This window comes from Astyanax mexicanus, chromosome 24 (assembly GCF_023375975.1).
Source record: "Astyanax mexicanus isolate ESR-SI-001 chromosome 24, AstMex3_surface, whole genome shotgun sequence".
NCBI classification, from domain to species: domain Eukaryota; kingdom Metazoa; phylum Chordata; class Actinopteri; order Characiformes; family Acestrorhamphidae; genus Astyanax; species Astyanax mexicanus.
Window position 1 is genome coordinate 31909448 of NC_064431.1, and position 15356 is coordinate 31924803.

Below are 15356 nucleotides of genomic sequence, written 5' to 3' on the forward strand. Positions count from 1 at the left end.
TCATTAGACCAGATCTGAACAAAGCCCTGTGTGTGAGAACGTGTGTGTGTGGTCAGAATTGGGTCTTAATAATTAGTGCTGCAATTGGGGTCAGCCACATTCTCCCACTGCAGCCAATATTAAATTAGTATTAAATATTAATCAGCCAATCAGAGACGCGGGTTTGAAGCTGAATGAAGACCAAGAAACGGCGGGAAAACGCGTTACGTAACAGGAGGGGAAAACGGCGAGACACGGTGAGTCACCAGCGCCACGTGACGTCACGGCTGGGTTGAGTAATGATGAGTAATGTGAAAGAGAGGTTTTACACACACACACACACACACACACACACGCTTACGTATATATAGAGAACGAAGAGAGTTACTTAACTTAACAGCTAAATATATTAAATCTAGTCTATTTCCCACTTTGGATAAACTTTATCTGAGTATATTAACAATAGAGGTATTGAAATGATCTATAGTACCAGTCAAAAGTTTGGACATTTAATATTACATTGAAATGTAATATTAAAGCTATACCAGTACACACACGGGCAACATATCATGATAATACTGTATCATGAGTTGCCCTGTGATTTCCACCCCTACTGGTAACATCACTAAACTCAACCCTGCTGCTAAAATCACCAAAACCAATCCTGCTAAAACCAATAAAATCAATTCTGTTACAGGCATAACTAAACTCAACTCTTCTGCTAAAATCACCAAACTCAAGCCTGCTTACATCATCAAAATCATTTCTGTCACTAGCATCACCAAACTCAACTATTCTGCTAAAATCACCAAACTCAATCCCTTTACTGCTACCATCACTAAACTCAAACATGCTGCTAAATTCACCATACTCAATCCTGCTAACATCACTAAAATCCCTTCTGCTACTAGCATCACCAAACTCAACTCTTCTGCTAAAACTCAAGCCTCTTACTGCTACCATCACTAAACTCATACATGCTGCTCAAATCACCAAACTCAACTCTCTTAAAACTGCCACTCAAACTCAATTGTGTTGCTTTGAACAGTACGAGCATTAACTCATGCTTTACTGCGTGTGTGTGTATGAGTGTGTTATGAATTTTGACTGTCTAACTCTCGTAATTACATAACTAAGACACACACACACGTGTGTGTAGATGGCGGGAATACACAGTGTTCAGTAAATTGGAGGGAACTGCAGGGGCCCGGCCCCTAAAGCTCTCAGTTATGTAAGAAGGTCATATGACTATAACACTGTTAAACACACACCTTTACACACCGAGGGGCCGATTAACCTGCAGCCCAGCTTAAATCCCTCCAAACACACACACACACACACACACACTGGAGGTGAAGGGTGAGGTTTAGTAAGTTAATCACAGTATAAACAGGGCTGTGCTGCTGGTTGAGTGTTACTGCTCTTATTTAAGGCGGAGATTCACCTGCGCTATAGGATAAACAGTGTTTTTTAATAAGCTTCTTCTGCACTTTTTAAGTTATTAATGCCTCGTTTTAAATATCAGGGCTCTCCGAATTCTAGTAATAAGGTGTGGAGCTACTTTAAGTCTGGATAACGGTGTAAAAAGCGATGTATCGGGGCAAAATATGCCTCAAAGTGCCCGTAGTAAAGAGTGCTGGGCAAAAAGAACAAAATTAATGGATCTCAGAAAGCTGCAGGAGAGCAGAGGTGTGCTGCTTAACAAAGATTAGTACTCTTTATCATGCTTTATTACACTAAAGGTCTATTTTACACCACTTTTGACATTTAACACCACTGGTGATTTCTGGTTACATTGTGATTTTTTGTTTGCTTGTTTTTTGGTGGCCACAGTAATTTTTAAAATTTGCCCAAAAAATGCACCCAGCCACTCCTGAATTTTTTTTATCTGCGACCGGATTTTCAAACAAGACTAATTTGGCGGAAAAAACGCAAACCTGGCAACTCTGGCTGGGTCTCTAATGCAACTGCAGGGACATTACTTACTAAACGCATTTATACCACTGTAACCATTATAATAGTAAAATATTCCCACTGTATTCATTTAATATATTTCAAGCACTTCTGCAGTGCATATTGTTTTTTTTTGTTATTATCAGGAGATTATAAGTCCTGGCAGTCCTGAGCAGGATCTGGCAGAGCTTCCATACACCACACAGTACAGGACGCTCAGTACAGGACACTCTGTGCTCAAACTGCACATTCTTCATTCGAGCCAGTCCATCTGAGAAGCTTCCCAAACAGCAGAACACTCGACCTGACAGGAAATTAAGCGACATGATGAATTCTCCCACACCCACAAGCCTGAGATACTGAGATAAAACCCGGGCTTAACAGAAACACTGGAAAATCCATACAGAGATAGAGACACATAATATACTACATTTAACAGACAATAAACATAAAATATAAACATGTGTCTTTTAAAAAAGTGATGGTGCATTAAATACTTGATACATTTTATTAGTAAATAAGACATTGTTTCTACTACGCAGCTTCTGTTTTTCTTTTTTTCCAGTTTAATATAGTTTAATACAGTTTCACAGTATGCAGTTGTACTACCACAGCCACTGTGGACTCAAAGGAAGGGAGAGGGGGGGGGGGGGGGTAAGGGGGGGCATTTGCCCCTCTTCTCGTGACTCCATGCAGTAAAGTGCCCTCTTTAGTACAAAAAAATGGGAAAACTGAAATATATAGATACATTTTCTTTGCTTTTGTAACAAAATACTGTATATTATTATACTTCCCAAAATTCAAGGAATATTCTAGCTGGATAGAGGACAGTTACTATTTTTTAATTATGTTTTAAGCCTTTGAGCTCCATTCACCCCAATTCATTTATTGCTTAAATGGTAAGAGATGGGAAGTGGACAGTCTTTTTCTCCTCTACATAACTAATCTGCTCTGGTATTGTAAACTGGAAACTCAGCTTACTGTCAGCCTCTGCTGGGGAAGATGTGAACTGCATCCATTTAAACACTAAAACAGAAGGAATTAAAAACTAGAAATTCACTTTATAATAATCTGAAATTACCCAGACCAGCTTTTACACACAACTTCTATAATCTCAGTAGAATCAAAGCACTGGCCATTCACTGATTATTGGTTAGACCTTAAATTATTATCTGGCATTTTTAAACCAAGAATAATCCTCTACAAATAACTGCAAAAGCAATCTAAATTGTAGAGGAGATTTTATAAAATGAGTCTTAAAATTAAAAATATTAATAGAACGTCATGTATATCTTATACAACACTGTAATTTTGTAAAATTACTGCTTCTACTCTATAGATCAGGATTGTGCAAAATTCAGAATTCAATTGAATTTAATGAAGAAAAACATGACTTTATTCCACTCCACATTAAGTGAAATTGAATTGATTGCAATTCAGAGAATCACATATCAGTGTGAATGTGATACTTTTAACATACATTTTTACTTCTTCTTTTAAAGTACAGACACTAACATGAAGCATGGATTTACCTAAGGGTGAATTATTAGCAATAATTCTATATTTTATCAAAAGTAATCTCCCAAACTCCAAATAAAAATAGTCATTTAGAGCATTTATTTAGATAAGAGTTCAGAAATCAATATTTGGTGGAATAATCTTGGTTTTTAAGCACAGTGTTTTCATGCATCTTGGCATCATGTTCTCCTCCACCAGTCTTACACACTGCTTTTGGATAACTTTATGCTGCTTTACTCCTGGTGCACAAATTCAAGCAGTTCAGTTTGGTGGTTTGATGGCTTGTGATCATCCATCTTCCTCTTGATTATATTCCAGAGGTTTTTAATTTTAAGTTATCTCATTTTTCCCCCAGAGCTGTTTATATAAGAATGTAGAGATATCTGTAATTTCCATTCATGAATTAATTCACAGAAGTAAAACACTGAAGCCCATAAGGTCATCCTGGAACCATTTTAATTTCAGAGAAACATCACAAACGGTACAAACACTGGGGAGGAATAAACAAAAGGAGCCAAACAATGTAGGAACATCAAAAATCTGTTCTTCATAGTGCTGTACACCCCAGTCACATCTCGAGCTCCAATTCACAAAGTCCAATTTATACAGAGGCGATATCTCAGACCAAAAAAAAGAATAATTTCACATCCTTTTAGGGAGAAATAAGCTCATGACGTACGAAGAAGAGACCGGACATGAGGGGGGAGGAAAAACAGCTCCTTACATTCCATGCACCACCAAGGAAATACCGCCCATCCCAAAAAAAGGGTTTAAAAAATGATCCAAGACGGAATGACGCTTTATGAAAAATGAAATACGGCGAATAGTGGAGGACGACCACACGACACACGACGCACACACACAGACTGCAGGGGAACATAACCGCTCTAAAATATCCAATCGCTTTATAAAATAAGAAAAACAAAAAAATAGGATAATATATAAAGCAAGACGATTGTGGGGGACATCAAGAGTCCATAACGCTGGAGTTAAAAGACAAAGAATCGCAGTCTTTACACAATCCTTCCATAACGATCAGTGTTTCTTAAAGCTCACTTCCTGTCGTTTGATCTAGAACGACTGCAGAAAAAAGGGAGAGAAGAAAAACAAGAAAAAAAAAATCACTATTAGGAACATAGAATTTTTTTATATAGAACATATAAAACTGACTATATAATAAAAACATTAACATTTCACAAAATGCATTCACAAATTGTACTCTAAAGGGATCCTTACTCCCATATCAGCACTGCACAATATACTGTATTAGGGATTAGGAAAAACATGGCATCTCCTGATACGACATTATCATGATACTCAATATATCATAAGATTAAACAATCCTAAATAATAATATACCAGGAATTTCACAATCAGTATTCTTCACTGCAGCTTTATTAACCCTATTTATTTGATTATAGCGCCACCATGGTCTAATGAAGCATTAACTTTAGTAAATCTAATTTGGGGGAGAGTTTTAGGGAATTTAATTTCATTAAAATATCCATATTTGACGCTACATACTGATAAAGAATCTACTGTATACAGAAAGGGACTATTTAGTTTCACAAAGATTTCTGGGTAACATTTTATTTGGATGGTCCACCGATGGTTTTATGGATGCTTAAATAAGATTCAACTGCATGTCAATTAAATGTTATTTAATCCTAAATGGCATATAAATGATTCTCTACAGACCCCAACTTTACAAATAACCCTAATTTCAAACATGAATAAACCATAAAACCTCATTTTGTATTCTATACTCAAGCTATACTGAATTGTGAAAGATTGCTGTGCCCTTAAAATGTGCAGTAGTGGCCAAAAACGATTTAAAATACAATTTTTAGGCAAAATTATTTGTATTTATGAACAATAATGGCAAATATTGTTCAAGCTTATTGAAGTATATAAAAAAAAAAGTCAGCTGATGAGAACTAATCTTAGATCAGTTACTTAACTCTAAGTACTTGATGAAATAAACCCATTATTCTGAAGTTTAAATTAACGTAAATCTGCAATTCGTGAAAAGTACATACCTTCTGGATCTGGAAAAGGATCGAGATGGTTTATGGTTCCTGTCACGCGACAGAGACCTCTCCCTTCTACGGTCTCTGGAGAGAGATCTACACACAGAAAGATCACAGTCAGTTAACTTAATCTGATTAACGGGCAGGAAAAGTATGCAACTGTCTTTAAAGCACGGTGCAGGGTGCATCACAGTTCACACACACTGCAGTAAATGTATATAGGTGGATAAATTGATAATTTTCACATTTTCTCCACAATTTGGAAGGTGCCCAGACAGAGCATGACCTACTGCGCTCTCTCGGACTCCGGCTGCTGATGGAGGAGAAGCAATACGGTATTAAAACTAAAAGGTTCATAGCTGCAGCACCCTAAGGTAATTTCTTAACGCAAAACAAAACTTAGATGCTATAGAAGCGAACAGCATTAATAAGTGAAATATAAATGTCTATATATTTTATATTTACCTGCTGCGACTGCGGCTGAAGCTCCTCCTGCGGGGGGATCTAGGGGAAGAAGAGGGACGAAAAGCAAGGAGAGAATGAGCCACAAGACACACAAAACATCATCAACCCTTTAGCCCTTCAGTACTTATTCTGCCAGAAACTCTACCTGCACTCACCACAGCTTTACTACAGGGCAGAGATCCATTAAGGGAGGGGGATTTTGGCTCAGAGGCTGAGAAAACCTGATAGGTTGTCAATTTTAGCATTAGCTTTAACCTAATTTGGCAAAGGTACTGTTTAGCTCAGTTCTCCAGACACAGAAATTTTAAAGAAGGGCTGCAAACACTACAACACTGATATTAGTGACGAAAAAATAAATAACCCCCTAACAACTGCTCTATAAACAAAGAAAAACAGATTCTGTTAAACTCAACACACAGGAAGCATAGAGCGCAACTGCAGACAGAAAAATGAAATTTAAATATTAGTGACCAATATGAGACTTAAGACACCAACCAATTAGCTTTTATGTTTAATAATAACATGCCATCGCAGCCCTACATTTAAAATAAACCCCATTTAAAAGGTTTCAACTGTGTCTGAAAAAACTGCAGACCAAGCCTCAACACCAAGCTAATTTGTGGGGCAGTTAAAGAAGAAATCCAGTGTGAAATTGAATGAAAAGCCCACCCAGCATTCAGAAACACTTTTAGCTGATGCTCCCAACAGGCTTACAGTGTTAGTGATAGTGGCATAGAGACAGAAATGACTATTTTTACACCATAACAAACTCAAAGTAGCTCCATATTTCAATGGTAGAAATCTGAGGACCCTGACATTAAAAACGAGGCACTGAGAGCTTTGAAAGTGCAAAAGTAGTTTATATTAAAAATGCTTTAAATATACCCATAGCACCTTAAGGGAGTTCTCTGGGGAAATATATGAAAAATGCTACTGCTGAAAATCACTAAGTTGACTTAGTGTCCATTAGTGCTGGGCAGTATACCAGTTCATCCAAAATACCAGAAGGGAAATTAGAGCTGGTATGCATTTTTCACATACCGCCATGCCACTAGAGGTGCTGCAGAGCGCTTGCTAGCTAAAGCTAGCCAGTTAACATAAGCTAAAACACTGGAGTAATGGTAGCTCCATTGAACTCCTGGAGCTTCTGCTGCTGCTCCTTGCAATATAATTAACTATAGCCCTTTTAAATATATTAATACTGTAACTTGAAGGATAATTTTCATGTACACTGAACTGAATGCATTTGTTCACTGGATAATGAAGGGAACTGTGATAAACTGATAAAACTGTCAATATCTTGAAAAATACTGTGATACAATATAGTTTTTTTGATAGTTTTTGGTCATACCGCCCAGCACTAGTGTCCATATAAATGGATTTCTTTGCATGAGCACCACTATGCCCCTATTGTTATTTAGCACTGTAAGCCTGTTGGGAGCATCGGCTAAAACTGCTGTATTTGAGAATGCTGGGAGTGAATGTAGTTCATTTCACACTGATTCTGTCTCTCAACTGAGAAAAACATCCCAATATTTACAGAAGAATCATATCAATGAAAACAGAACTGAAGCACAAACCAATAGGCAAAAACAAACTCATCATAACGCACTCAATATGAGAGCCCAGAGCACTGGAGCTCAATGGAACAATGCTCAAAAGGAGACAATTACGTAACCTGGGAGGTTTAAAAGAGGAGAGCTCCTTTTAAACGAACAAAAAGAGTCTCTTTGCTCAGAGAAGAAGAGCTGTCCCCTTTTAAACCTTTTTTATTTAATTCCATTTCATTCCAACCCTTTTTAATTTGTTTTATATTTTTTAATTTAAAAAAGGCACCTTTTTACTCAACCTGTCTTCATTTTACAACTGTATTCAGCATCAAACTGTATGAAGCAGGAAAAACTTACTAGTCTTTTGGTTTTCAACAAGCTAGAAATGGCGAAGGGGAGGCGGAGTGCCGGCCGGGGAGGCGGGACTTGGCGGAAAAGGGCAGGCCAGATGCTGCCAGCTGATTAGTTGGCTTGCGGATGGGGGCTGGCTGTAGTGGATTTTTCCTGCTTTTTTTGGTTAGCCGAAGGCTGTTGCTGGTGGGTTGTAGTGTAGACATTTGGGAACGTAAAACACGCTGATTGGTCAGGAATGTGAGGTGGGCCGCTGCTGATTGGGTGTTAAGGTTGGAGGAGGAGGAGCTGAGAACGGCATGCTCAGGAACCAATGGGCTGGGCTGGTGCAACCTGACGATTGGCCATGCCTGGGGTCATGTGACACGAACCCAGCCAGCTGATTGGGGCACGTTGGTCACATGATGCTGAAAGAGGACTAGTTGACTGACTCAGAGGTTGGTGAGAAGAGGCATGGTGGTGACTCTGCAACGGGGTTCATTTTTATTAATATAGATGAAAAAAGGAAAATAAAATCAAAAACAACCTTTAATAAATGAAACAAAAGATTGCATTTCAATCATAAATTATCCCCCCTTAACTGAGAATGAGACATATAACCATTTAATATAAGAAAGTCTGTTGTAAACTGCTCTGGGAATAGTTAACACTAATCAGCAAGTTCAATTCTGCTAAATGAATCCTCTAAACAACTTTTAAAAAACTGCTGTTTTCCAAATAATACCCAAAAGTGGAGCATCAGAGCCTGAGCTACAGCTATATACACAGCTACAACACACCACTGTGTCCATGCTACCCCTTTAAACCTAATGATCAAATGAGCAGTAAATGGCAAGTGAGGATGGGAGGGGGTGGAAAAACAGCATGCCATCTGACTCAGAGCCACTGCTTTAAAATCAGCTCGTGCAGAAAGATCAGGAACAGCTCAGAGGGAGCAGCAGCAGCTTTAATGATTTGAGTGATTATACTGGGGGGGTGGGCAGAAACTTAAAGATTAGTTATTAAAACTCTGATTATAGAGGAGATTATACTTCACACAAGTGTGGAGAGGTGCTGGGTTACCTGCGCCTGGGCGGCGGGCTGCGCCTGCGATAATCGTCGCGTGGCCGGCGGCTCCAGGATGGGGGCGGGCCCCGGTTACGAGATCGCTTCTCACCATTGGACAGCTCGACCCTCACGCGGCAACCGCACAGATTCCTGGATTTCAAAAATATACAGTTAACTATTTAATAATACAGAAACTAACTATGAATAAGAAAGAAATCTGAAATGTAGAGCATGTTAAAAGTCTGTAAATGACACAAATGTGCTATTACTGCTAATATAACTGCTATACCTCCAACTCACCACCACTTAACGGTGAGGGTGTGTGATTTATATAGTCTGCTATAGTAGTTTTAATCGCTGTGTTAACAATGATGCACACTCCGACATGATCCCTATAGAGTATGCTTATTAGTGGTGTGTCAAAATGAACCCATGCGTTCAATAGATCAATAGAGCATACATAATTTAAAAGGATCAAAACTAGCCTGGGAAGTTACAATACGGTTAGAAGAAGAAGAAGAAGGAGAAGAAGTAGTAAAAAATAGTTTGTTAGACAAGGACACAGCCTAGTCCAATTACCAAATCATTAAATCATTATTTTAATCCTTTAATCATCATTTTAATCACAGAATGTTGTGGTGATTAATACAGTTTGTTATATAGTGATTGATACTGTCATTATAAAAAGAATTAGCTTTTGCCAAACTAACTTTGATTTTTATCTACATTTAAATATACATTACTACCAGCTTAATGAAATCTGGTAGAACGCACAGTTTCATGTTTGCACTGGTAATTTATGCTTGTTTCAAATAAAAAAAATAGCCTTAAATATACTGTATATTTAGAAAGCAATTATGAATACCATTTAAAAAGTGCAGGCTAATACAATACAGGACATTTGTTTTATATTATCTTATTGGACCATATAACATTTTTTGTCAATATCACACACCGCTACGTAACAGTAACAAAGCAAGTATAGAACAAGCTTTTGCTGCATCCATTATTAACAGCTTAATAAAAGTGAACATCACTGTGGGGGTAATACAGCAAAATATACTCCATTATAATGGCTGGCTGTGTATTGGCTAGAAATGTGTGAAACACCAAAGGGGTTTTGATTCTATAATTCTATATCCCCCAATATATTATGATACTGTAAGTAAGAAATGGATGTTTTAATAAACTGTGTAGAAAAAATTATAAAATCTGAGTAAAACTTTTAGCTTGTTACCCAATCTGAACAGTGGGATCTAAATATTGCATAATTTTTAATATTTTCAAGAAGATTTTAAAGCGGCTTCCTTTGTTTCAGGTTCCCTGAGGAGAAAAGGAGGATTGGTTTTAAGGTTTATGAACGCAGCCATTGATTAAGACCATTAATCAAACTCTTCTGCAACATTTAAAACCCATATTTTAAACATAATTTCAGCAGAAAATAAAAGTGGAAAATAAGAGTCGGGTTACATTCAATGGAATACAGCTCAGCACACCCAGCCGGAACCAGCCAGGCAGGTGATTTGCATGAACTCTATACACACACTGCACAGCTTCACGCTATACCGGTTCTACTCTCTCAGTTTAAACCACACCCTGATCATTGAAACTGGTCAGATGTTTGATGTTTTACCTGCCGTCCAGCTCTCTGACAGCGTCTGTAGCATCGCGAGGGTCCTCAAACTCTACGAAAGCAAAGCCAGGGGGGTTCCTGGCCACCCACACGCTGCGCAGGGGGCCGTAGTATCCGAACGCCCTCTCCAGCTCTGATTTATTCCCATTATTCCCCAGGTTCCCCACGTACACCTTACAGTCCAACGGGCAGTCTCTATGCATGCTGGGATCTGGAGATTAAATCAAAGATACAATGACATAAATTTCAACTTAAACAGAACGAGACACTCCAATACTGATGGTGTTTCTGCAGAACTAGGCTTAACAAAAACGGAAAATGCTGAATCAAACAGTAATTGATTTAAAGGGATTGTCAAATTTAGCTTAACAAACCACATAATTGAATTTAATGATTACAGTAAAGAACCATAGGTAAAAAAAAACATTATACAAATTAGTAGTCAAAATGTATCAGATATCAATTAGGTGGAAATAAATCCAAATGTTTATATAAAATTCTAAGAGTACCCCCCAAAAAAAGAAAGAAAAACAAGTAGTGTGTTACTGCTCGTGTTTTTATATTCAAGTCAAGCCCAGGCCGCGAGAAACACACTCACACTACAGGCGAAAAGCCTCAAATATTAATATAAACATAGTGTTAAAAGCTAATTTGCATGCAGGCGGCAAAAATGTAATCCCAGAACATCACCCCACCCCACATGCAAATCTTTTTAAAAAAAAAATCTACCAACATGAAAATGAAAGACAAATATTAAGTTAGCTCCTGCAAATGCAGTGTTAATGAGACTGTTAGTTCTAAGGTTAGGTACATGTTTAATCTATGCAACCAATAATAGATAAAAACATCCACCAGTATCAAAAAAGTGTAGCAAACACTGGTTAAAAATGAACTAAATATTCCATTAAGTTAGAAATAATAATAATAATAATAGCAGGAAAACAATATTAACAGTCACGTTTGGTCTGTTAAAACAAGCAAATACTGCAACTAAAATCAAATACTGGCAAACACTACCAAACCCTGGTTCCAGGACACTTAAGAACACTTTAAAACAGAGTTGAAAGTACAAAACAAAAACATGCAAAGTATGAAAATTGTGTGTTTACCTCCCATTTCAACCGGCCTCAACCCTCTAAACAAAAATTGTTACTCCGCAAACACGAATCACAAACTGAAAGAAGAAGCGTGTGTTTAGATTTTCATGTAATATACATTTTCCACACACAACACAACAAATGTACAAGAGAGGAAAATAGAAAATTAGAGAGAGAGAGAGAGAGAAAGAGAGAGAGAGAGAGAGAGAACAACAACTTGCACAAGAAATTCTAAAGGGTTTTACTGAATTCAGACCATGTGGCCTCATTTCCAGAGCAAAAAGCTGCAGCATGGGATTTTCTTCCCACCTAAAAAGGCTGTGCTTTAAATTGAATGGCACCAGCTTGAATGTGTAGGGTGTGGAAATGCATAGCACATGGAAATGCATTCAGCTTCTTCACATCATATTCTCATTAATCACAAAAGCATTTACAGTGAGCCAAAGCTGAAATGGAGAGGTAAGATAAGCAGTGGCCCAACAGCAGGCCTTATTTTACTGTTAATAGGTCATGTAGTTAGCTAGCTACTAAAACAAAACTAGATAGATATTATAATTTTGGTACTCTGTTTGTATGCTTTAGGGTTGAGACTGAAATACATTCAGAGCATTAGCTATAATCTCAATTAAATATTACACAGAAAACGGTTTTATCATCGCTCTAACTGCATAATGTTGCCCTGAGGCAACCATAGAAAAACACTGAGTACTGCTTCAGTGAGTAAATAAACATAAAAAATATATCTTTAAATAGCAAATCATATGCTACTTCTTTGCCTACCTGTATTGGTAAAATAAGAAGCCAAAAAATGGATTGTTGCCTAAAGGCAACATAATGCCATTTAGGGACAACATTTGCCATTTTTCCTCTGTAACACAGACACACCTTTTTAGGGTGGAATGGAATAATTACTAGTTCAACGTTTTAGGTAGCTAACACTAGATAACTCTGGTATTCATTTTAATATTTAGAGAAAAATATAAAACCAATGCTTTAGCCTTATTCACATAAAAATGTGGACTAACTACAATGTTGCCCTGAGGCAAACATAGAAAAACAAAAACACTGTTTTAGTGGTATATTAAAATTAAATAAACCTATTTAAATAAAGGATACTTCTTTGCATATTCATGCACATATAATTACACATTTGTGTTGGTAAGCTACAATATTGTCATGTAAACTTTAAAAAGTATCCTCTTATGTTAAACTGCTCTTATGTTCAAATTCCCCGGTCCACCTTAAATGAGTGCAGTAGGGGCCCCCAGGCTCTGCTATGTAACAGACGCACCTTTTTTAAAGAAGGAACAGAAAAGCTTATTTAGCTAAATAATTTTAGGGTTACTAGCTAGAACCAGCTTAGAAAAGTGGACCAACATGTTAAATAGCGTTAGCTATATAAAAACTTCATTACAGTAGGGCTGCAATAATTAGTCAACATAATCGACAAAGTCGATTACTTACATTTGTCGACTAATCGTCAATTTATAACAGTATTACTGTATTACCTCAAAGTGCTGGGGACAGAAACAGTTTACAGTCAACTTGATCTGGGTCCCCAAAAGTCAGATTACATATTTACTCACTAAATAACCTAACAGAACTTTACACATTTAAACAATTTTTTGTTATTTAAATGGATTTTAAATCTCATGTTCGGCTGTTTCTGTCCTATTTAGATGATGGAGGACATGGCAAAAACAACCAGATTATCAGATTAGTCGATAACCAAAACAATCAATCATTAGTTGCAGCCCAATTTTACAGTAAACATTTTACTGAGTAAAAATCTCACTGAGTTACTGTTAATCCTAATGCCATAATTCCCAGATCCACCTTAAAAGAATGCCTTGGTTGCTGCTATGTAAGTTAACAGACACACATTTATAAGGTGGAATGGAAAAGTTTAAGCAGCTAGATAGTTTTAGTGTGCTAAAAAGGCTAGTTTAAGCTTACCATCTGAAACTAGCTTAGAAAATTGGATCAGTGTTAGCTAGCTAAAGTCTTTCAATTTACATTTTTAAAATAACATTTCACTAATCAACATCAAATAATTTTCTGTGTAAAAAACAATTTCATATTTAACTTACGTTTTTTTTCCACATCTCACTGAGTTACTATTTATCCTTGTGTCCTAACTCCCTGATCCACCTTAATAGAGTGCGTTTGTTGTGTTCAGGGGCCCCGCAGGCTCTGCTATGTCCCCGACGCACATTTTTAAGGTGGAACGGAATAATTAGTTAAACATAAGGCCTCCTTTGTTGGTTAGTTAGCTTAGCTAAGCTAGCAAGTTAGACAGACCGATACCAGTCCAAAATGGCGCAGGCCAATGATAGCACAGCAGCGTGAACTTAAATACAGACATATACTTTACTTTCTAACACAATTACACAGTTTATTATTGCCTAACAATAAGAAAAATAATATATATTAGGAATAAATGAGGTTACGGATATATAACGCTGGCTATAACAGAGCTAGGCTAGGCTAAGCTAAGCTAACTGCTCCTGTCTGAAATGGCTGCGTCTCTCTGAGAGTGACCCTGAACTTAAAGCTAAAATCACCCACAAACCAGCCCAATAAAACACAGATAAAGCATCATAATAAACAGTTAAATTGTTCTGCAGGCTGAATTATATATTTACCGTGATTTCTCGCTGCTGCTCCGCCGCGGTTTTTGCGCTGTTTGTTTGCTGATCTGAACCGCTGTAAAATGGCGAAGAGAAGAAAGGCGCCGCCTGCGCTCGCGTGACGAATCACACGAAGGGCGTGGTCAGAGAAGTGGGCGGGGTGTTAGACCACGAGGGGGCGCTCCAGAGTGAGATTAAAATGAATGGGTTTCTATGGAGCTCCTAAACAAAATCTTAATTTTATTAATATTATAGATTTTTATACTGAAAAATGTACTAATTTTCTCAAAACAGAACAGTATTAATTGTTTCAGCACTGCAGACATCCTTTATTAAACTTTTAAACTCCACTTTATTAATGGTCAGTGTAACGTATATTAATTTATTTTTCTGACTGTTTGAGGCTAAATGCAAAAATACAAAATTCTATGTAAAAACCCATTTTTTATGTAGCGCAGTGTACACGAAATAAGTTTCATTTATTTTATTTTTATCTCTGCACCTCACAATTGGATTTTCAGGAAAAATGAAAAAAGGAATATTTTCTTTATTTTTTTATTTTTCCATTTTACAAGGATTATACCATCAGATTTGTGTTGCAAGATACAAAGAAAATGACAGATCTGAAAATAATAAGAAGATTCACCTTTTCATTTTTTCTCAAATTCTCATTGCCTAAGGCTGAAATCAAAAACTAATTGAAAAATTGGATGGAAACCCATTTTTTTTCACCCTACTGAATGGAAAAAATAATGATATATAAAAATGGGGTATAAAACTTCGTTATTTACTTTACTTAAAATTGGAAGAAGAAATTGATCTGTTTTTCCAATCTTTAGTTTTTCATTTCTGCCTTTTGCCAACCGAATTGAAATATATATATATATTCATATATTCTCTTAAGCTTTTTTTAGATTTTGAAAATTTTGCATTTCGCAGCTTAAATCTGATGGTATATTGCAACTTACTTTTGTTACAAGATGGAAAAATATAAATATTGAGAGAAGATTTATTTGTTTCATTGGAGAGTCACAATAGACTTGTATCTTCAGTATCAAAACTAAAGAAACACCTTTTTAATTGAGCTAAACTGCTGATAAGGT

General features: G+C 36.8%; 1 protein-coding gene across 2 annotated transcripts; it reads right to left on the reverse strand.

The window, feature by feature from the left end:
• Positions 1-3889: 3889 nt before the first annotated feature.
• srsf3b (serine and arginine rich splicing factor 3b) lies at positions 3890-14390 on the reverse strand. 2 transcript variants are annotated; one of them, XM_007256706.4, is made up of 7 exons: positions 14269-14364; positions 11636-11700; positions 10527-10737; positions 8909-9043; positions 5946-5984; positions 5490-5576; positions 3890-4530 (listed from the first exon to the last, which is right to left on the reverse strand). In XM_007256706.4, exons 2-7 carry the CDS (start codon positions 11640-11642, stop codon positions 4503-4505), a joined length of 507 nt encoding a protein of 168 aa, XP_007256768.1. In that variant the 5' UTR covers positions 11643-11700; positions 14269-14364; the 3' UTR covers positions 3890-4502. The 2 variants fall into 2 exon arrangements, with proteins under 2 accessions (XP_007256768.1, XP_007256769.1); XM_007256707.4 differs by lacking the exon at positions 11636-11700 and having other exon boundaries at positions 14269-14390.
• Positions 14391-15356: the final 966 nt, after the last annotated feature.